Here is a 24,819-nt window from a genome sequence, read left to right on the forward strand (position 1 = left end):
ATCAATGATCCTCTCTCATCATTGATGCTTCTAGCTCTCTCTTCCTCTCCCTCTCTGAAATCAGTAAAGGTCAGTTTCCCAGGGAAGGGGTTATTGATTTGATTATTTGGTCAGACCTAACACTTTGAAAATTGATTTTGCAAAGAATGATTACCTCAGATTTAGGACAAAGGCTGACTTCAGAAGTTTCCATTGTATGGTCTGTTTATATTTGGTCATTTCTCATTGATGATGAGATTTGGTTCATTTTATTACACATTTACTTAGAGAGTTTTGAAGATATCTGCTTTACCATATTACCTCTAGCCAACAAATTGAGTCAGGAATGAGGTTCAGATAGAGGGTTAAGATAATTTATCATATTCTTTACAAGAGCAAATTTAAATGTAATTATTTGTCCCTTCTGGAAGGGGAATAGGAAGCTTACTTTAGAAGTTGTTCTTGCCAGTGCGGTGACGCACACCTGTAGTCCAGCCACTCCGGAGGCTGAGGCTGGCAGATCGCTTGAGCTGACGAGTTCTGGGCTATAGTGTGCTATGCCCATCGGGTGTCCGTCCTAAGTTTGGCATCAATATGGTGATCTCCCCGGAGTGGGGGACCACCAGGTTGCCTAAGGAGGCGTAAACTGGCCCAGGTTGGAAATGGAGCAAGTCAAAGCTCCAGTGCTGGTGAGCAGTGGGATCGAGCCTGTGAATAGCCACTGCACTCCAGCCTGGGCAACATAGCGAGACCCCGTCTCTAAAAAAAAAGAGAGAGAGAGAGAGAGAGAAAGAAAAAAATAAAAGAAGTTGTTCTTTTAAAAAGTTAGTAAGTAGTTCAGATACAAATGGTGTGCAGTGAAATGTTTCATTACTACTTCTGTGTCCTAGCCCCATTCCAGAGGCAACCAATTCTAAATTATTTTTAAATACGAAATCCTTAATGTTTTAGACCATTTGCAAGCATCTCTCCATAGGTAAAAATTTATGTTTAAGTTTTCATCTGTGGAAGTTTGGGCATCAACCTTTAGTATTTACTTTGTGTAGAACCTTTTGTTTACATGTATACATGTTTGCACATATTTATAAATTTACATACTCATGTAAATAAAGGGTGGGGCAAAAGTAAGTCTAGAATTGTTAATATGGAAATAATACAATCCTATATAATAAAAGCCTAGGTGGCGTCACTCCCGCACATGATTTCATCACAAGATGGCCGCCACATGTTGGCCCCCCCCCTCATGTTGTCCCAAGATGGCCGGCAGGGGAGGGCAGTTGTGGGCAAACAGGCCGGAAGGGGAGGGCAGTTGGGGGCAATCGGGCCGGCAGGGGAGGGCAGTTGTGGGCGAACAGGCCGGAAGGGGAGGGCAGTTGGGGGCAATCGGGCCGGCAGGGGAGGGCAGTTGGGGGCAATCGGGTCAGCAGGGGAGCGGTTAGTGGGCGATCAGCCTGGCAAGCAGAATCGGTTAGGGGCAATCAGGCAGGCAGGCAGGTGAGCAGTTAGGAGCCAGCAGTCCCAGATTGTGAGAGGGATGTCCGACTGCCGGTTTAGGTGTGGGATCGGGCTTAAACCAGCAGTCGGACATCCCCCAAGGGGTCCCAGATTGGAGAGGGTGCAGGCTGGGCTGAGGGACACGCCCCCCCCACCCCCCCCCCACCCCGCATGAATTTTGTGCACTGGGCCTCTAGTAGTTAATAAATAGCAATACAAGAATAAACTGTTTTGTGTACTCACAATTGTAAACCTACTTTTACCACACCCTATATATAATTTGATTCATAAAGTAAAATGTAGTATACACAATTAAGAAAACAAGGAGAAAACACATCATCTGATTACCTTAACAGAATCAGTATAATCATTTTAATGTAGAATAATTAATAAAGAATAATATAGGTTTAAATTTTGGGCATATAGTAATTCTACATATTTTCTCCCTTAACCACAGGAATTTCACATCGAGCATACTGATTCTATGACTCATTGCTTATGATGGAAATGAATTTCTTAGTAATATTGCTCTTGGAACCAGGAGCAGGGAACTAACCTTTATTGAAGAGAGGAAACTAGAGATTGGGGAAAAAAGTGAGGAGGTTAAATAAGGGTACATATTTTTATTATTCAACTCTGAAAAAAATAAAGGAATCAAGTTGACAAATCAGATTTTGGGTTCTTAGAACTGACTGTTTCTCTTTTTCTTAGTAAGGAATGGATCGGAGGTGTGTACAGGATAAGCTGCCATTTTGTTATATTTTGAGGTGGGAATTGGAGGATTTTTTTAAAAAGAAAGGAAAAGACCTTTTCCAGTCTTGCATTCAGTTTATGTTGACACCACAGGGAGCTTCGGCAACAGGGACCAGAGACTCCAAGTCATAAAATGTAAAGGGATTGAATGCTTGCATGGAAGGACAGAAATGCCTATCTCTCCCTCAAATAAAAATTAATTTCTAGGTCTCTTGGTAGTTTCACAGGGAGGGCAATCTCCAGAAGTTTCTGGAGAATAATGGATGATAATGGTACATTACCCCGTATTACTGACTTAAGTAAAATGTCAGTAGTAATCTTACTTCTTTTTATCATTTACTAGTGGCCTGGTGCACAAATTAGTGCACATTGAAAGGAAATTAATTAGAAGAAATATTTTAATATCACTATTTGCCCTTTATAATAGAAGTGTCAACCAAATTCACGATCAACAATGACAGATTGAAACACACCCGTGCGATTGGTGCCAGCAAGAGCTTTATATCTATACTAATAAAAGGGTAATATACTAATTAGACCGGATAGACTGGACGTCTTCCAGACAAAGCCATGGTGGTGAGGCAGAGGTGGTTAGGGGCAATCAGGCTGGCAGGGGAGAATGGTTAGGGGCATCGGGCAGGCAGGCAGAGGCGATTAGGAGCGATCAGGCTGTCAGGGGAGAGCAGTTAGGGGTGATCAGGCAGGCAGGTGGAGGCATTTAGGGCAATCAGGCAGGCAGGTGAGTGGTCAGGAGCCAGCGGTCCCAGATTAGAGAGGGTGCAGGCTGGGCTGAGGGACCCCCCTCTCCCCACCTCCTACCCCTGTTCACAAATTTCGTGCACCGGACCTCTAGTATATAGATAAAGACTTTTCTAGGATCACCTGGAAGAAGTAGTGGTGTGCTTTGTAACTCCTCTGGTCTGTGATAGTTTTGTAGGCCTTCCTTGTTTTTGATGCCCTTGCACTTTTGAGGCCCATTGGTTAAATGTAAAATTCTCCTCAATTAGGGTTTGATGATTTTTCTCATAATTTGACTTGGTGTTATGGTTTTTGAGAAGAATACCACAGAGGTGAAGTGCCCTTCTCATCACATCATATCAAAGAGTACATGATATGAACATAACATCACTAATGAAGTTTACCTCAATCTTTTGGTTAAGATTGTTTGCTAGGTTTCTCTACTGTAGTTACCTTCTCTTTATGTATTCTGCCTTTTAGAAATGAGTCACTAAGTACCATCCTCATTCAAGGTTGGGGGAGGAGATAAACCTATTAGTATTTGGAATTCTGTAAGGAAGATGTATCTCTTTCCTTGTCTTAGAATATTTTAAAGCAAGCCACATATAACATACATTGATACGAACATTTTTATAATTCCTGATAAAAATTACATTTCGGAGGGGTTGTAGCAGTTAACTGTAGAATTAGGAATGTATGATGAAACTTTCATTATACTTTGTTTTGTTTTTAGGTGAAAGTTCACATTTTAATTTGCATGTTTTAGATGACTTACGGTTACCTTTAAAAAAAGTTTCTTAATTAGCTATAGTTCCTCTTTTGGGAATCACTGTTTCCTTGGGCCTTACCTATTTCAAAAAAATGTTATATACTTTCTTGGCTATCTTAACTCTTATGTCTCTGAGACACTTGAGATTTATTTACATTTTGCTTACTAGCCCTTAATTTTTAATCATCTTCATGGTCTTGTCTTTTATTCAAATCTCACTACCATAGCATTCTCAGTCCTATTGTAGTCTTTTAATTTTTTTCTTCCTTCTGTTATATTTAGCTACTGGAAGGAAATTTACTGGTCATTAGTGAAGCAAGAAATAAGCAAGTAGCCGAAACCGGTTTGGCTCAGTGGATAGAGCGTCAGCCTGCGGACTGAAAGGTCCCAGGTTCGATTCCGGTCAAGGGCATGTGCCTTGGTTGCGGGCACATCCCCAGTGGGAAGTGTGCAGGAGGCGGCTGGTCGATGTTTCTCTCTCATCAATATTTCTAACTCTCTATCTCTCTCCTTTCCTCTCTGTAAAAACTCAATAAAATATATTAAAAAAAAAAAAAAGAAAGAAGCAAGTAAGGCCATCTTAGGCAAAAGTCATGTAATGGTAGTTCCATTACAAATTTCATGTGAGAACTATTGTGGGTTAATCTATCATATGTTTGGATTTTTTGTTTTAAAAAATTCATGACTGATTCTCCCAAGAATTTTGTGTTAAAAGCACTTTTAGCCCAAGCCATTGAGCTCAGTGGATAGAGTGTTGGCCTGCAGACTGAAGTGTTCCGGGTTTGATTCTGGCCAAAGGCATGTACCTTGGTTGCAGGCTCAATCCCCACCCAACCAATTAGATGTGTCTCTCTCACATCGATGTTTCTCTCTGTCTCTCCCCCTCCCTTCCACTCTCTCGAAAAAATCAATGGAAAAATATCCTCTGGTGAGGATTAACAACAATAACAAACAGCACCTTTAAAATACTATTTTGAAATGTGTTACAAAAATAGCTAATCTGCTTGAAAATTACTTTTATAATTTTGAGATATATGTTTACATTATATTTTGGGAATTTTATTATCCCTAGTTATTAATAAAATATACCTTCTTTTAGAAAAGAAATTTAGAATATAATAGCTTCTTAAAAGCATATATCCCAAACCACATATTTCTTCTGTAATACAAGGAACCAAAGTGAACTCTCACACACACAAACATATAAACACTTTCTCCCTAAATCTTTAATGGTTTGGAAGACATTTTCCCCCTCTACATGTAAGTCCTTAACAACTATGGCAACAAAAAATAGCTCCAAAATAAAAGAGCTGAAGTAAATTCAGGGTTTGTCACTATCCTTCAGTTCCTCCTGGAAAAAATCAGTGTGTTAAAACATTACAGAAAATGAAAACACTTTCCAAATAATACGTTATATTATCATTGTTATTTTCACTTGCCCTGTTGGGATTTTAGATGTATTTTTCTGTGGTTTGCAATTGTATTAACTCTTTAGTCTGAGAAGATAGTTAAGTAAAAAGATGTGTGAAAACAGACGCTTATTAATCTGATTTTGGCGCCATCTATAAGGAAGGCAAGAAAATAACCTATAAAAAGTTCTCAATTTTATTATGATATAACAATGGATTAATATTCAATAGTATAAAGAGCTAAAATCAATAAAACAAAAGGAAATTTACTAGTCATTAGTGAAGCAAGAAATAAGCAAGTAAGGCCATCTTAGGCAAAAGTCATGTAATGGAATGTAAAAGTCATATAAAAGTCAAAAATAAGAAATATAAATACCAATAAACTTGAAAGCTGTACAGTTTTATTAGAATTAGGAAGTAAAGTCAATGAAATACATTTTTTCATCTTGACATCCTAGCAAGAACATTTTTTAAAAATTGATTTTAGAGGGGTGGAGAGAGACAGAGAGAAAGCCTGACTGGAGATCGAACCCGCAACCTTGGCACATGGGGACGACACTTTAACCAGCTGATCTACCCAGCCAGGGCACAAATTTTTTTTTTAATATATCCATATATACATTACTATTAGTGATAGTAATAGTGATACTGTATGCAATTACTATTCTGTACAATTTGTAATTTGTACTATGTGCTGTTGATAGAATTAAAATCGCTAAAGACTTCCAATGAACGCCTTTACATCTATACAGATTTAATTTTGTTGTACAGAAATATGGGCACATAAACTTTTTTATAACATTATATTAACAAAAAATTGGAAAGGCCCTAAGTAATCTCTACTAAAGATTTGCTAAAATTGTATGTACATGTTTTGGAGTATTAAAAAGAATGAGAGATAGAGCTTTATGTATTGAAAGGTCTCTAAAGCTTTTTACGTTAGGAAAAAGCAAGTTGCAGAACATGTGTAATATAATCTCATAAAACCCACCAGGATGATACATGTATATATATAATTCTAAGGGTGTGATTACATATAAAAATCACCTGGTATTATTCAGAACAGATTGCTAACTGGGGTGGTACCTTTGGGGAAAGGAAGAAAAGTTGGGGGGAGAGAGGAATGGGAAGGTTGACATTTTTCATATTACTCTGTGTGCTTTTGGGGATGCCACTGATTCCAAGTGATCTGATAAAGATATACATCACTGATAATGTTGCTATCTTACTATTTCCTACTAGGAGGGTTTGGCCCAGCCGTGGGCAAACTACAGCCCGCGGGCCGGATCCAGCCTGTTTGAAATGAATAAAACTAAAAAAAAAAAAAAAGACCCTACCCTTTTAAGTAATGATGTTTACTTTGAATTTATATTAGTTCACACAAACACTCCATCCATGCTTTTGTTCCGGCCCTCTGGTCCAGTTTAAGAACCCATTGTGGCCCTCGAGTCAAAAAGTTTGCCCACCCCTGATTTGGCCTAATTAAGAACCACTTTTAAGAAGTCTATTTCCCAAGGAATCAATTCTCTATATAAACACGTAGTTCCACGGCATAATTCTAGAAAGCACACTGTAACAAAACTACATTATCTACTTTTTCACCCCTTCCAAAGTTATAAGCAGGCAATTAAATTTGATTCCCCAGTGATGAATGATATAAAGTAAATTAAACTCACCCAGCATGAGCTGAAGTGTTTAAGGTTCTAACAGCAGACAATAACTTAGTTAACAACATTGGAAAATTCCCTCAGCGCATATAGAAACTGGATGACTCGACTGACATATTACAGCTGAACTCTACCAGGAAAGGTTTGTTAGTTGTAGTGGATGGAGAAAATGACCCAGATCTGAGGGATATAGGGAATTGTATTTGTCCTCTCAACATACAGAGTGCACTATTATACTACTTTTCTGGGTTGAGAGTTGTTTAGGAGTGGATGGTTTGAGAGATTTAAATGTATCCACTTATTTTGTGCTTTATGCTGCCTAATAAATCACCTATAAACTGTTGCTTAATTTAGGCCCAGAATCAGATTGGTATCACACATATTAATTATAATGGGAAAATACTGATGCATAAATTAGATACTTGTTATGGAAATTTTCAAAGTAAAACTATGTAGGAATATATATTTATACCTATTACCTAACTTCAATAATCATCTGTGCCCATATTTACTTCACTCCTTCCTCTCCTGGATTTTTTTAATTTTGAATTTTTTTCAGTGCATGTTTCATATTTTTATGATTTATGCCTTTTGTAACTGATAGTAATAAAGATGGTTGTCTTCAAGGGTCAAGCCCATGCCTTTGGTATTATTTAATGCTAGGGGCCCAGTGCACGAATTTGTGCACCTTGAAAGGAACTGTGGGCTGCGAGCCTGCGGTGGGCACAGGGGCAGGTCTCGGCCCATGCTTCGCGCCCCCCCCAGCCCCTCCTACCGAAGCCCCTGGTCCCCCATCTGCTGGCAGCCCCGCTTCTGCCGTTGCCACTCCCACACGCTGATGGTGTGGAGTGATTGGGGCTGGCGCCAGCAGCAGGCATGAACAGGGCTGGCGTCGTCAGTGGGGACAAATGGTGGCTGCTGCCCCGATTGCCCCTCAGGAGCAAGGGGAGGTGGAGAAGCCCTCAGGGGCGATCAGGGCCAGCATCCGCTGCTCACTGCGCCAAGCGATCAGGACCTTTGCCAGGCGCTGGCAGCAGGTGTGAGAGGTGGCTCCAGCACCGGCTGCGGGTGTGAGCGGGGCCAGCGCTGGCAATGGGTGTGAGTGGGACCGTTGCTGGCAGTGGGTGTGAGAGGCGGCTGCTGGCCCCCATCGCCCCTCAGGACCAGGGGGAGGTGGAGAAGCCCTGAGGGTCGATGGGGGCCAGCAGCTACTACTCGCACCCACTGATGGTGCCAAGTGATCAGGGCCGGCGCCAGGTGCCGGCAGCGGGTGCAAGCAGTGGCTTCGGCACCGGCAGTGGGTGTGAGAGGGGCCAGTGCCAGCAGCAGGTGTGAGCGCTAGGTGGAACCGCAGTGCGCGGAAGCAAAGAATTTTCAGTAACCACCAGAGGCTTGCCTCGATGACAGCGACCAGTGCTCCGGCTTGGTCTGGCGCCCCCGCTCACCTGCTCCACCATCACGCCACGGCCGACGCCCACCATGTTCCACTCTTTGCCACCTGCTGCTGATGCCCACCATGTTCCGCTCGCGCCCCGTGGTGGTCAGTGCACATCATAGCGACTGGTTGTTTGGTTGTTGGGCGCTCGGTCTGTTTGCATATTAGCCTTTTATTATGTAGGATTGTTCTTACATTAGGGATATATGTTGGGGAGGTGAACACTCCTCTGGAATGTGAAAGGCAAAAGCATTGCATTTATTTATTTATTTAAATGTTTTTTTTATTAATTTTAGAGAGAAAGGAAGGGAGAGGGAGAGAAATATGATATGAGAGAGAAACATTAGTCAGCTGCCTCCTGTGCGTGAGAGAGAAACATCGATTGTCTGTCTTCTGTACTTACCAACTGAGCCACACAGGCCAGAGCAAAAGCATTGTTTTAGATTACTTTCTGTCCAAGGCCTCTTCTAGGCTGATTTACTGGGATTCTGATTGAGTAACTCAGTTCGGTCTTGCCCTGGATGGAGTAGCTTCTTTTCTCTCTCTCTCTCTCTCTCTCTCTCTCTCTCTCTCTCTCTCTCTCTCTGTCTCTGTCTCTCTCTGTCTCTCTTTTTTAAGGAGTAGCTTCTTAATGTCTCTGGACATCAAGGGATTTAAATGTGGGGTGGGATTGGTTAAGCTTTTTGCTTAGCTGCTGGTGTGCTGAGGTCCTAGCCAAAAGAACTGTTTCCATTCTATTTTTTTTTTTTAAACAAGTACTATTAAGTGGAAACTCTTAACTGAAAACTGAATAATACTTAAAACAGCTCAAATTTACATGAAGAAAATTCCATAGAAGAGTAACACTATTGAGGAATGCCCTATTTATGAATATTTTTTCTTATTTTACTGGAGAGGCTAATTAAAACTCATGTATACTTTAAAATTCTAGTTGATTTATGTGCTCTTGGCATATATAGACACAGAGAAAGTCAACCTTGGCAAAAGTCAGTAAATATTTATTCATCCCTGTGGCTTACTCAATGAGGGAGGTGTTTACAGACAGACTGATGACTAAGATGGGTTCCTGCCCTTAAACTGTGTGGGTTTAAAATAAATTTTTTTAAATGGGTGATAAAAACACGTCTCCCTTTCTTTATAAAAGTCAGTTTGCTAGTATAGTAATTCCTCACTTAATATCATTGATGGGTTCTTGGAAACTGTGCCTGTCAGCGAAGTGATGTATAAGAAACCAATTTTACCATAGGCTAACATATAAATAAGAGTTAAGTTCCTATGGCATATTTCTGGTCACAGAAACATGACCAAACTGCTATATAAAGACCCAAAACACTTCTAATAGTAAACATTGAAATAAATGTGAGCTATACAGACATTTAAGAAAGATGAATAGCCCTGGCTGGTTTGGCTCAGTGGATAGAGCGTCGGCCTGTGGACTGAAGGGTCTTGGGTTCGATTCTAGTCAAGGGCACATGGCTAGGTCCCCAGTAGGGGGTGTACAGGAGGTAGCCAATCAATGATTCTCTCTCATCATTGATGTTTCTATGATGGATTCTCTTTTCTCTCTCTTCCTCTCTGATATCAATAAAAGTAGATTTTTTTAAAAAAGAAAGATGAATAAAAACAAATAAGATAATTTTAGTTTCTAGCCCGCTTATTCCACTTCAGGATGGTGTGTGTCCAGAGTCTCTTCCCACAGCTCAGGGTGCAAGGCTGGAACCCACCCTGGACAGGACACCCTTCCATCTCAGGGACGGACACACACACACATACACTCAGACTGGGAAAATGTAGACACTCCAGTTCACATGACATGCACATCTTTGGGATGTGGGAGGAAACCTATGGAGAGATGGGGAGAAGTTGCAGACTCCAGACAGACAGTGGGCCCTGCTGGGGATCAATTTTTTTCTTCTCGTCAACATTATAACAACTGTTATTGGAGGACCTACTGTACTTTCTTAGCATTTCTGTGTTTAGAGGCTCCAGAACTGGATAGGTATTAAGCCCTTTATTTATTTATTTATTTTTAAATGTTTATTGATTTGGGAGAGGGAGAGATAGAAACATCAATGATGAGAGAGAATCGTTGATCAGCTGCCTCCTGCACACCCTCAACCGGGGGTTGAGCCCACAACCCGGGCATGTGCCCTTGACCAGATTCGAACCCGGGACCCTTCAGTCCTCAGGCCGACGCTCTATCCACTGAGCCAAACCGGCTAGGGCGGTATTAAACTCTTTAGTATTTGAATTTCATTTTTTAAAATCTTAGTAAAATATCCTTAATTTTAACTGGCATTTTATTGGCCTAGGGAGGCACAGATAGGGAGGAAGGAAGGACCAGTATTTGTAAGTGGACACTTGCTTATGTCATACCAGCAGTCTGAGCCCCTTTTTTTCCTTATGGACAATTTGAAAAGACAGTTGAGAAACAGGCTTTCAAGGGTAACTTTATGTATAAGGGTGGATTATATTTACTTTCAGGGTTTTCTGTGTTGGATATATATAGTCAGTTCTCTAACGTGAAGGCTAATCAATTTTCAAAGAAAGGTGTGGACACAGAGTGGCCTCAGACAGAACTAGGAAGTAGTCAGAATTGATATTTGGTGTTTCCTGCTTCTGGAGAGTTAGGCTATTCAGCTCAGGTTGTCTCTAACGCCACTTACCCTTTCAATCCCTACCTCCCCTTACTTCAGAAAACGGATGGGAAGTAGGTTGCCCTGCTTGTTCTACAACTTGATTTCATCTCAGTATTAACTTGGTATTTCCCCAAATCATCATATAGAAATCTGCCTCATACTTTTCAGCAGCTGTAAAGGATGTACTTATACTATCATTTATTTAATCAGAACCATGGGGATGAACACTTAGCATTACCATTAAAATTTTTTCCCTTATTTATTGATTTGAGAGAGAAACTTCTATTTGTTTTTCCACTTATTTATGCATTTATTGATTCTCGTATGTGCCCTGACCAAGATTTGAACCCTTAACCATGGTGTATCGGGATGACATCCTGAGTAAGCTACCTGGCATAGAATTCATATAATGTTAGTACTAAATTCATAGATATAGGTTATTAATAAATATGAACTAAAAAGGACTATTTTGAATTGTACAATATATGAAATTTTCATAGCTCAAGAGAAAAAGTAACTCTGAATGATAGTCTTACAATATTTTTTCCTTTCTCCTAGATTTAAACAGTCAAGTTAAATCAAGCTGGGTAGTCATGGCAGAAGGAGGATTCGATCCCTGTGAATGTGTTTGCTCTCATGAGCATGCGATGAGAAGGCTGATCAATCTGGTGAGATGTACAGGACAGTCCTATTCAGAACTGAACTGTACTGCTTCTGCTCTGTTTTTGTGAAAATGTTACGGAAAGATTTTCATCTGATGGTCACTAAAATTATTTCCTAGTTGAAATTCCACCGTGGTTTAAGTTATGGTTAAAATACTTACCAGCAATTATTTTATTAAAGATAAAAACAAATTTATTTATGTTAGTGAAATTCCCCATCATTGTTGAGTAACATTCTGCCTATAGTTGTTAACTATATGGAGCTTGTTTACCTGATAAGTTGCTGTGAAGTCAGTTTCTGTTAATGATATAGTTCAAATCCTACTCCTTCAGATGGCATGACAATAAAAATCTCTATGTAAAGCATTTAAAAATTCAAATTATTTAACAGAGGCAGATTTCTGACCACCATACTTTGTTTGGATAGTAGTCTATAGACTTTGAAGGAGGTTTGAATTGTGGTGTTTTTAAGATTTCCCTAATCTATAAGCTTAAGTATGGGGCTATTTATGCATTATACTTTTTATGTACAAAAGGAGAAATTTAACCATTATTAACAATAAAGCATATTGTTATGTTATACATTATAACATTTTGTTGTTTTAGAATACTCTTGTACAGAGGTATATTGTCATTGGCCAGTTAAAGACAGGGACCAACATTTGCTCAAATATTTGAATTGATGGTAGTTAATAAGGTTTTCTGCTGACTCGGTGTCTATATATAGTGATCAGAAGTGTATTTCTTGTAAATGATATTTCTTTTAGAATCAGCATATACTAAGACATATGATCCTCAAGAATGCATTAGAGGGAAAGCAATAAACTAAGAACTTATAAATTAAATCTTACTCTTGTGGAAATATAATGGCAATGTCATATCTGTAATAACTTGATATAAAAATAGATGAGTCTGAGGAAAGAATATTTTTAAAAATATTTTCTCCTGTGTATTCATGAAGTTAAAGAGCTGATAATTTTTATTTCTAAATTCAAATATAAGGCAAACATTTTTTCTAGTTACTGTGATATTAGGAACAACTTTTAGGTCATCTTTTACTCTTTCAACCCCCTAGCTAATGCAGAAACAAATCCTTTAAGCTCAAAACATATTCTTAAAAACATATCCAGAATCCAGCCATTTCTCACACCTTCAGTGCAACATCCTGGTCTAATCTAAATCATCTCTTGCCTGGATTATTGAAATTAGCCTTCTTATAGGTCTCCTCTTGCCGTACCTGACTCCCCTCAGGTTCAGTCTCACTACAGCAGCCAAAGTGATCTATTTTTGATAAATGATAAAGGAGTGGGGAAAAATCCCAAAACAATGTGATACTCTAAATCTCAGACAAAATATAATTTAAAGCCAAAACAATGAAATGGGACATGGGAATTACTAGTATATTGACCAAAAAAACCCAATTCATCAAAAAGATATAAACCTTTATGTCCTGAAAAACAGAGAATGCAAAAACTACTAGAAATACAAAAAGAAGTGTTTTAGAAGTATCTGAGAAATGCTAGTGAAAGCCATAGGGATGCCTTTGCAGGTTAGAGAGAGAGAGGTGTGCAGGTCAGTATATATGTTTGTAAGTACATAGAAGCGGTTCCAAGGGATATACCTCAGACTCCTAACAGTTACATTGGGGAGAGTTTGAAGGAAGTCGGGTACTATTTTAAGTCCATAGAAGCATCTAATGTAGGTTTAAGTGAGGAAACTGAGATAAGAGAGGTTAAGTCACTTTTCCCAGGTGTTGGAGTTGACTAGTGGGTGTCAGGGGATGCTCAATCTGACAGCTTAGCTCCAGGCCCTGCCCTGCTGCTTTAGTACCATGCTCTGCTCCACTGCCTGTTGATCTCCTTCAGGCATTTAAAAAGCACTATACTTGAAATCAAGGGTGGGGGGGATGGAGGGACAGCTGTAATACTTTCAACAACAAAGATAAATTTAAAAATAAGTAAATAAGTCCTGGGATGTAAAAAAAGAAAGAAAGAGAAAAGAGAAGAAGAAAAAAGAAAAACCAAAGGGGCAGTGGAAGGATAGGAGAAAGTAGGAGGAAAAAGACTCTTCATTGTATTTTTTACTAGAGGCCCAGTGCACAAGTTCGTGCACCAGTGGGTTCCCTTGGACTGGCTTGCGGGATGGGCCAAAACCGGCTCTGCAACATCTCCCAAGGGGTCCTGGATTACGAGAGGATGCAGGCCAGGCCGTGGGACCCCACCAGTGCATGATTGGGGCCAGGGAGGGGCACGGGAGGTTGGCCAGCTGGGGAGGGACTGCAGGAAGGCTCCAGGGTGTATCCGGCCCCTCTCGCTCAGTCCCAATTAGCCAGACTCCAGCAGCAAGCTAACCTACCAGTCGGAGCATCTGCCCCCTGCTGGTCAGTGCACGTCATAACGACTGGTTGACTGGTCAACTGTCTGCCCCCTGGTGGTCAGTGCACATTATAGTGAGCGGTTGAGCGGCCTTAGCATATCATTAGCATATTATGCTTTGATTGATTGGACAACCAGACACTTAGCATATTAGGCTTTTATTATATAGGATGTTTAAAAAGTTGTGAATATGCTCTAGCCCCGTGGTCGCCAAACTGCGGCTCACGAGTCACATGCGGCTCTTTGGCCCCTTGAGTGTGGCTCTTCCTAAGCCTTAGGAGTATCCTAATTAATAACAATGTACCTACCTATATAGTTTAAGTTTAAAAAATTTGGCTCTCAAAAGAAATTTCAATCGTTGTACTGTTGATATTTGGCTCTGTTAACTAATGAGTTTGCTGACCACTGCCCTAGCCAGTTTGACTCAGTGGATAGAGCTTTGGACTGCGGATTGAAGGCTCCTGGATTTGATTCTGGTTAAGGGCACATACCTCAGTGGCAAGCTCGATTCCTGGCTCTGGTCGGGGTGCATGTAGGAGGCAACCAATCAATGGTTCTTTTTTTTTTTTTTTTTTTTTTTAAATATATTTTATTGATTTTTTACAGAGAGGAAAGGATAGAGATAGAGAGCTAGAAACATTGATGAGAGAGAAACATCGATCAGCTGCCTCCTGCACATCTCCTACTGGGGATGTGCCTGCAACCCAGGTATATGCCCTTGACCGGAATCGAACCTGGGACCTTTCAGTCCGCAGGCTGACGCTCTATCCACTGAGCCAAACCGGTTTCAGCGCAATCAATGGTTCTATCACATGGATGTTTCTCCCCTACCCTTCCACTTTCTAAAAATCCAGGGAAAAATATCCTTGGATGAAGTTTAACAGAAACAAAAAAACCTGCAAAACAAAACAAAAGGCTGTGTGAATGTATTGTCTATTCAAATAATTAATTTAAAAAGAAAACTTTGTAAGCACCTTCAAAGGTATTAAAAGCAGTACAGTTATATACAAAAATTTGTAATTACAGACTCTTTTCACTGGAGAATAAAATTTTTGAATGTACTTTTAGGTGATTTGAAAAGAAAATACTATATTTTACAATGTTTGGCTTTTCAATAATTCTAATAAGATTTTCTTATCTTCTTTGACCTTCTTTTAATTTTTGAACTGGTAGAATTTTTTCTCATCAGAATGTAAAACATACATATAAAAATAGAAAAAATGTGTATGTCTCCTAAGGCTCAGTGATACAAATAGCAATTCAGACTCTTCTCTACTGCCTCATCAGTACTTATATACGTTTTGATTACTTAAAGTGAGCTATACCAGAACAAAGAATATAATCTGATTTTCATTCATTGTATTGTCTATCTGCAATATGGACTTTCGAGTAAATGATTGTATCTCTGACTATATTTATGGGAATGTTTTAAAATGATACATTATAAACAGCATTTAAGTTCAAGGTTGATAACACTGCAGTACAGAAAATGCCCAATTTGGGGTGCTGGTGACAAAGCTTTACTTACCCTCTTGGCATGTCTCCTTCCTGTGATTTAATTATATCACTGAGTTACACAAGTGTTAGACTGGTCTTAATGCAGTAGTATTTTGCTGGGTGCATGTATGTTTCTGTTTGTCTCAGGAATGTTCAAAAACATTAAAAATGGAGGTATTGCCCAGCTGGCATGGCTCAGTGGTTGAGCATCAACCTATGAACCAGGAGGTCATGGTTCAATTCCCGGTCTTGCACATGCCCCGGTTGCGGCCTCAGTCCCTAGTGTGGGGTATGCAGGAGGCAGCCGATCGATGATTCTTTCTCATCATTTTTTTTTTTTTTTTTTTTTTAAAAATATATTTTATTGATTTTTTTACAGAGAGGAAGGGAGAGAGATAGAGAGCTAGAAACATCGATGAGAGAGAAACAACGATCAGCTGCCTCCTGCACACCCCCTACGGGGGATGTGCCCGCAACCCAGGTACATGCCCTTGACCGGAATCGAACCTGGGACCTTTCAGTCCGCAGGCCGACGCTCTATCCACTGAGCCAAACCGGTTTCGGCTCTTTCTCATCATTGATGTTTCTATCTCTCTATCCCTCTCCCTTCCTCTCTGAAATCAATAAAAAAAAAAAAATGTTAAAAAAATTGAGGTATTATCTGACATTACGGAGATTTTTCTTAGTCTGATACTCTTCAAATACTGCCTAATAGGACTCAAAGGAGGTAGATATGAATATATAGTAAGTCTGTCTCAATTAAAATTAGATATCTTTGTCATGTTACATATAATTCTGTGTTTTATTACTTGACTTAATATGGGAATATACATAGTGATAAAAATAAGGATATTTAGTGATATAGAATATGTAGTAAGATGCCAACATAAAACCATAATCTAATTATAAGTTATTCTTTTATGTTGTCTAGTATTTTTTGTCCCCCATCTGAAGTCAGTACTCTTTTTTTTAAAAAAAGAGGTATTTATAATTACTGTATCTAGTTTTGGGGTTTTTATTTTTTTAAAAATTATTTCAGAGAGGAAGAGAGAGAGATAGAAACATCAATGATGAGAGAGAATCATTGATCGGCCTCCTCCTGCACACCCCACGCTGGGGATGGAGCCTGCAACCGGGCATGTGCCCTGACAGGGTATTGAACCATGACCTCCTGGTTCACATTCAACCACTGAGCCATGCCAATTGGGCTAGTTTTTGTTTGTTTTAAAATACTCATATTTCCTTAAACCATACAAACTGCCTGGAGAGGGGCTTTTCTTTTCTTTTCTTTTTTTTCCTCCCATTTCCATTGAAGCCATTTGTAAACTTATTCTGGCTTCATCCTTTCCTACTCCCTTGCCACCACTTCCTTCTCATGTTTTCCTGACTGGCTGTCTCTTAGTATATAGTTTCTTCTATAATGATAGGTGTTTCAGAAAGAGAGAACAGATGGATTTAGAAATGTGAACTTGAATTATGCTCTGTTTTTCCTATTCTCTGTTGTAATCTAAGATTTGGAATGCAGATAATCCTTTTTTTTTTTTTTTTTCGCTTGTTTGTTTTGAGCTCTATTTCAGCTCTAATCTAAATAGTGTAATTTAAACTTCTACATCTTTAATTTACTTAAATTTGTTTCCGTATTGAAGTCCTATAAGCATGTGATCTGGGAGATCTTTGGACAGATTCCTCTATATGGCCTGACAGCCCTGTGAATTGTGACTAATGTTTTCTGTACTTAAAGAAGTCATATTAAAGACCTATTGGCTTTTACCTGGAAGAAGATGTGGGCCTGAAAATCTTAAGAAACCTCTCTATCTAGCAAATATATCTACTACTAGTATATTTTAATTTTTGTAAAATATAAGAATTGATATAAACCATATATGAATATGTTCTTTTGAAAAAAAGCAACCAATGTATTGAAAGTAAGACTGAACTCCTCTGTCACTTCTCCAAATTGGCTTATTTCCTGCTTCTCTAGATGAATTTGGTATGCATTTTCCCAGATCTTTTTAACAAATATATATTTGTAAACTTTCCCCCAATTCAGTAATAGTATTTAGCATTTCCCATGTTGCTACAGAGTCTTTTTAATCATATGATCAACTTAATCTTTATTTTAGTCAGTAAAGGAAATTTTATTGGACTTTGGAGCTGTGCCAGCACAGCCAAGGGTTCAGTGAACCTGGGGGTGTGTGTGTGGGGGGGGGCGGCGTGCGGCAAAGGATGTAGAAAAGACAGACAAAGAGAATAAGCTGGGTCTAGTGCAGCCGTGGGCAAACTACGGCCCGGGGGCCGGATTCGGCCCGTTTGAAATGAATAAAACTAAAAAAAAAAAAAAGACCGTACCCTTTTATGTAATGATGTTTACTTTGGATTTATATTAGTTCACACAAACACTCCATCCATGCTTTTGTTCCGGCCCTCCGGTCCAGTTTAAGAACCCATTGTGGCCCTCGAGTCAAAAAGTTTGCCCACCCCTGGTCTAGTGCCTGGCTGAGGCCACAAAGAGAGATCCAGAGGCAAGCTGAGCCTTTATTTTATAGCCAGAAGTAAACAAGGTAGTGGTCACCATAGTTACAATGTTCTTGTGAGTTTCACTTGTTTTGGCAGCACTTGCTGTATCTCCCTCAGCCCAGTTAGCTACCCAGGTAAGATCTAGGGGCGTCATAAGGTCAAGCCTAATTATGCTAAGAGGGCTGTGCCCTCTAAGCTGGGACTTGTTTGTGGCTTTGCCAAGGCTTAACCCTATAGCTGCTCCCTACAGACTTCTTTCTTAAATCTTAATGTTTTTAATCACTATCATCCAGGCAGTGGAAAACTAGATACTCTTCCTGTGGTAGAGTTTGTTTTATTTAAAAGACTAGAAACCCAGTGCACAAAAATTTGTTCACTTGGGGGAGGGGGTCCCTCAGCCCGGCCTGCGCCCATTTGCAGTCCAGGACCCCTTGGGGGATGTCCACCTGTCGACTTAGGCCCACTCCTTCTGGCATCCAGGGAGCCCTCAGGGGATGCTGACTAAAGGCTTAGGCCCCCAAGGGAGCTGTGATGAGGAAGCTGGGGTGACAGAGGAGCCACGCTTTCCCACCCCGCCGCTCTGGGTTGGGTCGCACACGGGATGCCCGGGTGGGCCGGTGGATCACTGCTGCCCCAACCGGCCGCCCCGGGTTGGGTCTCACATGGGATGCCCTCAGCCCCGAGTTGCAGATAGCAGGCCCGGATGGCGGCAGGGTAAGCGGGATGGCGCTGTCCACCTGCCTGCAGTATGCAAAATAGCCGCCATCTTTGATGGCTAATTTGCATATCACGCTGATTAGCCAATAGGAGGCATAGTGAAGGTACGGTCAATTACCATGTTTTTTTATTATTAGATAGGATAACTATTGTGTGTCCTCATGGCACAAAATTCACACAGTGCTAAATGTAGAAAGGGAAAGACAAAAAGTCTCCCCGAGTTCCCCAACTCCTTATTGCCACTTTATTAAATTTGAACTATTAACAGTTTCTTTTATATTGTTCCAGTTATTATGGCTATATAAATAAGTATCCCAAAACTTAATGGCATAAAACTACCTTTTATGGAGTTCACAAACTGTGTGTCAGGAGTTCATACAGAGCACAATGGAGGTGGTTTATCTGCTGTACAGCATCTGGATTCTTAGCTGGAAGACTCAGGCTGGGAGCCGGAAACATCTGGAGGCTTTTGCTCACTCACTGTCTGGCAGTTGATGCTCATGGGCGGCTGAAACCCTACCTATTACTGTCAGCAAGAACACCTACATATGGTCCTTTCAAGTGGCTGTGTGGCTTCATCACAGCATTGTGGCTTTGTTCCAAAGAGGATTGGGGGGAAGAGAACCAGGCTGCAGCTGGCAACTTGTTACGATGTAGCCTAAGTCACATACATACAACACTTCTGCTAAACTCATGGTTGTAACAGTCACAAGCTTGCTATTGGGTTCAAGAGTAGGGGAAATAGACTTCATTTCTTGATGGGGAGTGGCAAGATTCTGGAAGACTGTGTGACTGGTAATAGTGCTATGGCTATTTTTAGAAAATATAACCTGCCACGTATATCTTTCTAGAAAATTGTTTTATATAGGAGAGATAGTATGTATACATTTCTACAACTCCCCCCCCCCCCCCCCACTTCATATGTCTTTGCATATTAGCAATATCTTAGTTCAGGCTGCTTATGAACAGAAATGTATTTCTCATAGTTCTGGGCTGGAAGTCCAATATCAGGGTGCCAGCCTGGTTGGGTTCTGGTGAGAACCCTCTTCCAGGATGCAGATGGACACTTTATTGTTGCATCCTCAGTTGGTGGAAAGAGGGTGAGAGAGCATTCTGGGGGCTCTTTTATAAAACCACTAATCCCATTCATGATGGCTCCACCCTCATGACCTAATCACCACTGAAAGTTCCCATCTCCCAATAGGGGGTGAGGATTTCAACATGCAAATTTTGAGGAGACCACACATTCAGTCCAAAACAGCAAATCAAAGTCAGGCTCATTTTTTTGTGTATGTGTGTCTTTTTTTTGGCCTTTCTTTTTAATAACACATAAAATATGTGAATATCTAAATTATTATCGCATGGAACGATACAGAAATATAGAGTAAAATATCAAAGTCCCTCTCCCTATTGCCCACACCCCCTCCCTCCATCCCACCTCATGACCTCAATTGCTTGCTTGGCTGGAGGTTGCATTAAGTTTGTGGACTTTCATATACCTATGTATTTATGTATATATTTTTATATATAATAAAAACAAACTGTACCATATGGGTGTAGCATATAAATTGTACTATTATATTACCAGTGCCCATAAATTGTGTGATGATTTTTGGTTCAGTAAATTAACTCAAATTCAGATAGTATTTTGTAGGATTAGGGAAAGTATGTGCATGTCATATGGTCAAAGCAGCCCAGCCTATTAGTGTTAGACATTTAAAAAATATTTTCAAAATATTCAGTCTTGCCTTTACCTGATTATTTGAAGCCTTGAGGCTTAAATGTGAATATATTATTGTGGTCCATCAAAATTATGTTTGTTAATGTTTAAGGAAAATATATGGAGATGCTGCTTAATCATTAAGGACTAAATGTGCTCAGAAACATTAGGTTTTAGCTGATCTCCCCTTTGAAACACTGAACTTCCGCAGTGGTGTGATTATGCAGAAATACTTGAATTGAATGTACTTTGTCATTTCTTTAAAATTCCCCTCCTTTTAAAAAAGGGCTTCTGTCGTGAGTGGCACACGTAGAGCAGCCTGATTAAAAAAAAAAAAAATTCCCCTCCTGTTGTCCTAGCCAGTTTGGTTCAGTGGATAGAGTATCAGCCTGGGGACTGTAGGTCCCAGGTTCAATTCCGTTAAAGGGCACATACCTCGGTTACAGGTTCCCTGGCCCTGGTCAGGGTGTGTGCAGGAGGCAATCAATTTGATGTGTATCTCTCACATCGATGTTTCTCTCTGTCTCTTCCTCTCCCTTCCACTCTCTCTAAAAATGAGTGGAAAAATATCCTTGGGTGAGGATTAATCAAAAAGTAAAAATAAAATTAACCTGTAATTGGGGAAAGTGTATCAAAACTTAAAATGCACATACCTTTAGTATTCTAGTAATTTTTATATGCCTTATCCTAAAAAGATTAATGAAGTATGCAGAAATGTATTTATAGGAACATTCACCATAGCATTGTTTTTCTTTTGTCAGAAGAGGGTGGGGGGGTGGGGAGAGAGAGAGAGAGAGGAACATCAATGATGAGAGAGAATCATTGTTCAGCTGCCTCCTGCACACCCCCCACTGGGTATGGAGCCCGGAACCGGGACATGTACCCTGACCAGGAATTGAACTGCGACCACTGAGCCACACCAGCTGGGCAGCATTGTTTTCATATACAAATTTGGGAATGATGCAATTAAATGGAATACTGCGCAGCATTAAAAGTTATATAGAATTGGGTTTGGTCATTAAAAGATTTGCAACTAGTTGTTGAGTATGGCAAAACGGTAGCAAAATAACATGAAGTGTTCTATTTTATAAAATTATGTGTACATGCATATATATATTACAAAAATGTATGTCTGGAACACATTTAACCAAAATGTTAACAAAATGGTTATCATTGGATGGTGGGATTTTGTGTATTTTGCTTATTGCTCTATTCCGACTAACTACTAGAACATACTGAGCAACATCGGATTGTAGGAAAATTTTTTAAAGTCACTGTTTTAATATGTTTTTATTTATTTCAGAGATTGGAAGGGAGAGGGAGGGAGAGATAGAAACATCAATGATGAGAATCATCGATTGCTGTCTCCTACACGCCCTCTATTGGGGATTAAGTCCGCAATCCCGCATGTGCCTTGCTGGGAATTGAACTGTGACCTCCTGGTTCATTGGTCAATTCTCAACTACTGAGCCACTCCAGCTGGCCTGTTTTGTTTGTTTGTTTGTTTAAGAGACTTTATGTTTTTATTTTCTATGTGAGATTCTCTACCACATCTTCAGATCCATAATGTAGAGTCTATTTATATGGCTATGTTTCCTAAATCCCAAATTGAAATCCATGACCTGACATTGATGACCATTTCAAACAAGCATGTCAAACTCAAAGGCTAAGATGGGTCAAATAAACAAGATTTAAGTTTATGTGGGCCACAAAAAAACAAAAGCTTCAATTTTCATAGAAACGTAGGTTTATTTCGATAGAGACATGCTGAATACAAAGGGCTGAAATAAATGAGTAATCGTTAACATAAAACAATAGAACATTTTAGTAAAAATTAATATTTTTTCTTGAACATTAACTTACCAGACACTGAATAATTGCACAAGTTAATAAGCGTAACGCAAATAAACCCATTTTTCTTTTCTCTGAAAGCAAAATATTTCCTGTTGTGCACACCAAACAAGTCAGTACAAGACTAATGACATGGCAGTCAGCTGCTAAAATATTCGCTGCTAGTATTAGTGTAGAGAAATGGTGCACCAGCGTGTAAGGGAAATTAGTGCAGCACGATTATAGTAATCAGTCATTAGCAAACGTAGTTCATTATTAATAACTAGAGGCCTGGTGCACAAAAATTTGTGCACTCGGGGGGGGTGGATCCCTCAGCCCGGCCTGTGCCCTCTCTCAGTCTGGGACCCCTCGGGGGATGACCACCTGCTGGTTTAGGCTGGTTCCCCAGGGGATTGGGCCTAAGCTGGCAATCAGACATCCCTCTGGCAGCCCAGAAGCCCTCGGGGGATGTCCACTTGCCAACAAGGAGCAGACCTAAGCTGCATTCAGACATCCTTAGCGCTGCTGAGGAGGCAGGAGAGGCTCCTACCACCACCGCTGTACTGGCAGCCATCAGCCTGGCTTGTGGCTGAGCAGAGCTCCCCCATGTGGGAGCGCACTGACCACCAGAGGGCAGCTCCTGCATTGAGCATCTGCCCTCTGGTGGTCAGTGTGTGTCATAGTGACCAGTCATTCCTAGTCTTTCTGCTGTTAGGGTCAGTTTGCATATTATCCTTTTACTATATAGGATTGAGGCCTGGTGCACGGGTGGAGGCCGGCTGGTTTGCCCTGAAGGGTGTCCCAGATCAGGGTGGGGGTCCCGCTTGGGTGCCTGGCCAGCCTGGGTGAAGGGCTGATGGCTGTTTGCAGCTGGTCACGCCCCCTTCAGGGTGGGGGTCCCCACTGGGGTGCCTGGCCAGTCTGGGTGAGGGGCTGATGGCTGTTTTCAATCTGCCTGCTCCCCTCTTAGGGTGGGGGTCCCCACTGGGGTGCCTGGCCAGTCTGGGTGAGGGGCTGAGGGCTGTTTTCAGGCTGGCCGGCAACTGAAGCTCCTAGCCTCTCCTTTTTTTCTTTATTTTTTTAATTCTGGGATTTATTTACCTTCTATAATTGAAACTCTGTTGCCTTCACTGGCACTCCCAGCTCTGAGGCCATGGCTGGCTAAAAGCAGGTATCTGGGGTTTGTTTAGCTTCTATAATTGAAACTTTGTTGCTTTTGGAACTGTTGCTTTCGGAGCTTAGAGCCAGGCTGCGGCAGGCGGGGAACCTTGGCTCCCTTCATCACTGGAGCAAGCAAGCCTCCTGCTTGCTTCAGCTGCATGGCTGTCAGCCGCCATCTTTGTTGGCAGTTAATTTGCATATCTCGCTGATTAGACAATGGGAAGAGCAGCGGAGGTACGGTTAATTACCCTTTTGTCTTTTATTAGATACCATTATGTATTTCAGAATATTGTAAAAATTAAGCTACGAAATTTTTATTGAAATGTTTCTTACATACTATTATATTGGCTGGGCCACAAAAATATTTGTGCTGTGAATTTGACATGCTTGATTTAGAATATTTTAAACTGGGCACATCTATTTTCCATCTTCATTTTCAAAAATAGCTTGATTTTAAGCTGGCAGTGAATTGAGTTGTTGCAAATAAAGTTGACATGAATTCCTGAGGAATTTGAAAATAAATAGCAAATAGACTTTTAAAATTTAAAAACCTTTTTTTAACAAAATGCACATAGAAGGCACTTGTTAAATTTTTTTCAGATAGGCCTCGGCTGGGTAGCTTAGTTGGTTAGAGTGTTGTCCAATGCACCAAGGTTGCAGGTTCAATAACTATTTAGAACACATATGAGAATCAACCAATGAATGCATAAATAAGTGGAACAACAAGTTGATGTTTCTCTCCCTTCTCTCTCTCTCTCAAATCAACTTTTTAAAAATTTTAAAAAGTATATTTGTCAGATAAATGGATACTTTATGTATGTTTTGAGGAAAGCCATACGAGTCTTACACTCAGATATTTTCATACCAACGTTACGACTGTGAGCTGTGTGAGGTCTGGTCAGAGAGGACATTGACTTGGACACTTATTCATTGATTTGAAAGAACTTTTTTGTTGTTGGTTTGGGAGTTTGGTTTAAGAAAATATTAGTGATAATTTTGAGCAGATTTATTTGCACAAACAGGCAGGACTTTTCCCCCCTTTCCTGAATCTAGTCCAATCAAAGTAAAATGTTTCATCTATGGGTAACCAAGTTTTAAATATAACCATTTAATCAGACCTCCTGAGGCCATGAATTCATTCTTTCTCATTTATGTGTGTTTTTGTTGTTGTTGTTTTTGTTTTGGAGTGGGGTTAAAATTTTTTAAGGTGAAGCAAACTCAATTTAAATGAACATTGAAGTAAAATTTAGTTACTGTGGACTAGTACCACATGACAGGGAAATGGGACTTTGAAAACTCAGAAATTTAATTCTGCACAAATAAAAATGAGAGTCTCAAAAAATTCCTTTTCTCAGGAAATCGTAAGAATCCCACGCTCAGTGACAACTAGGGGAAATAAGCCCCCCTCCCCTCCTGTAACTCTTTGGGAAGTCTAATGACATATGGGAGCAGGAGTT

General features: G+C 40.3%; 1 protein-coding gene across 1 annotated transcript in view; it reads left to right on the forward strand.

Annotated features, from left to right (window-relative positions):
• SMIM14 (small integral membrane protein 14) overlaps positions 1-24,819 on the forward strand; it is a 61,145-nt gene that overhangs the window by 16,773 nt on the left and 19,553 nt on the right. The window contains exon 2 of the mRNA XM_059673131.1: positions 11,442-11,551. Within this exon, the coding sequence (XP_059529114.1) occupies positions 11,477-11,551 (75 nt within the window). The 5' untranslated portion in view covers positions 11,442-11,476. The remainder of the gene's footprint in view (positions 1-11,441; positions 11,552-24,819) is intronic.

This window comes from Myotis daubentonii, chromosome 1 (assembly GCF_963259705.1).
Source record: "Myotis daubentonii chromosome 1, mMyoDau2.1, whole genome shotgun sequence".
NCBI lineage: Eukaryota > Metazoa > Chordata > Mammalia > Chiroptera > Vespertilionidae > Myotis > Myotis daubentonii.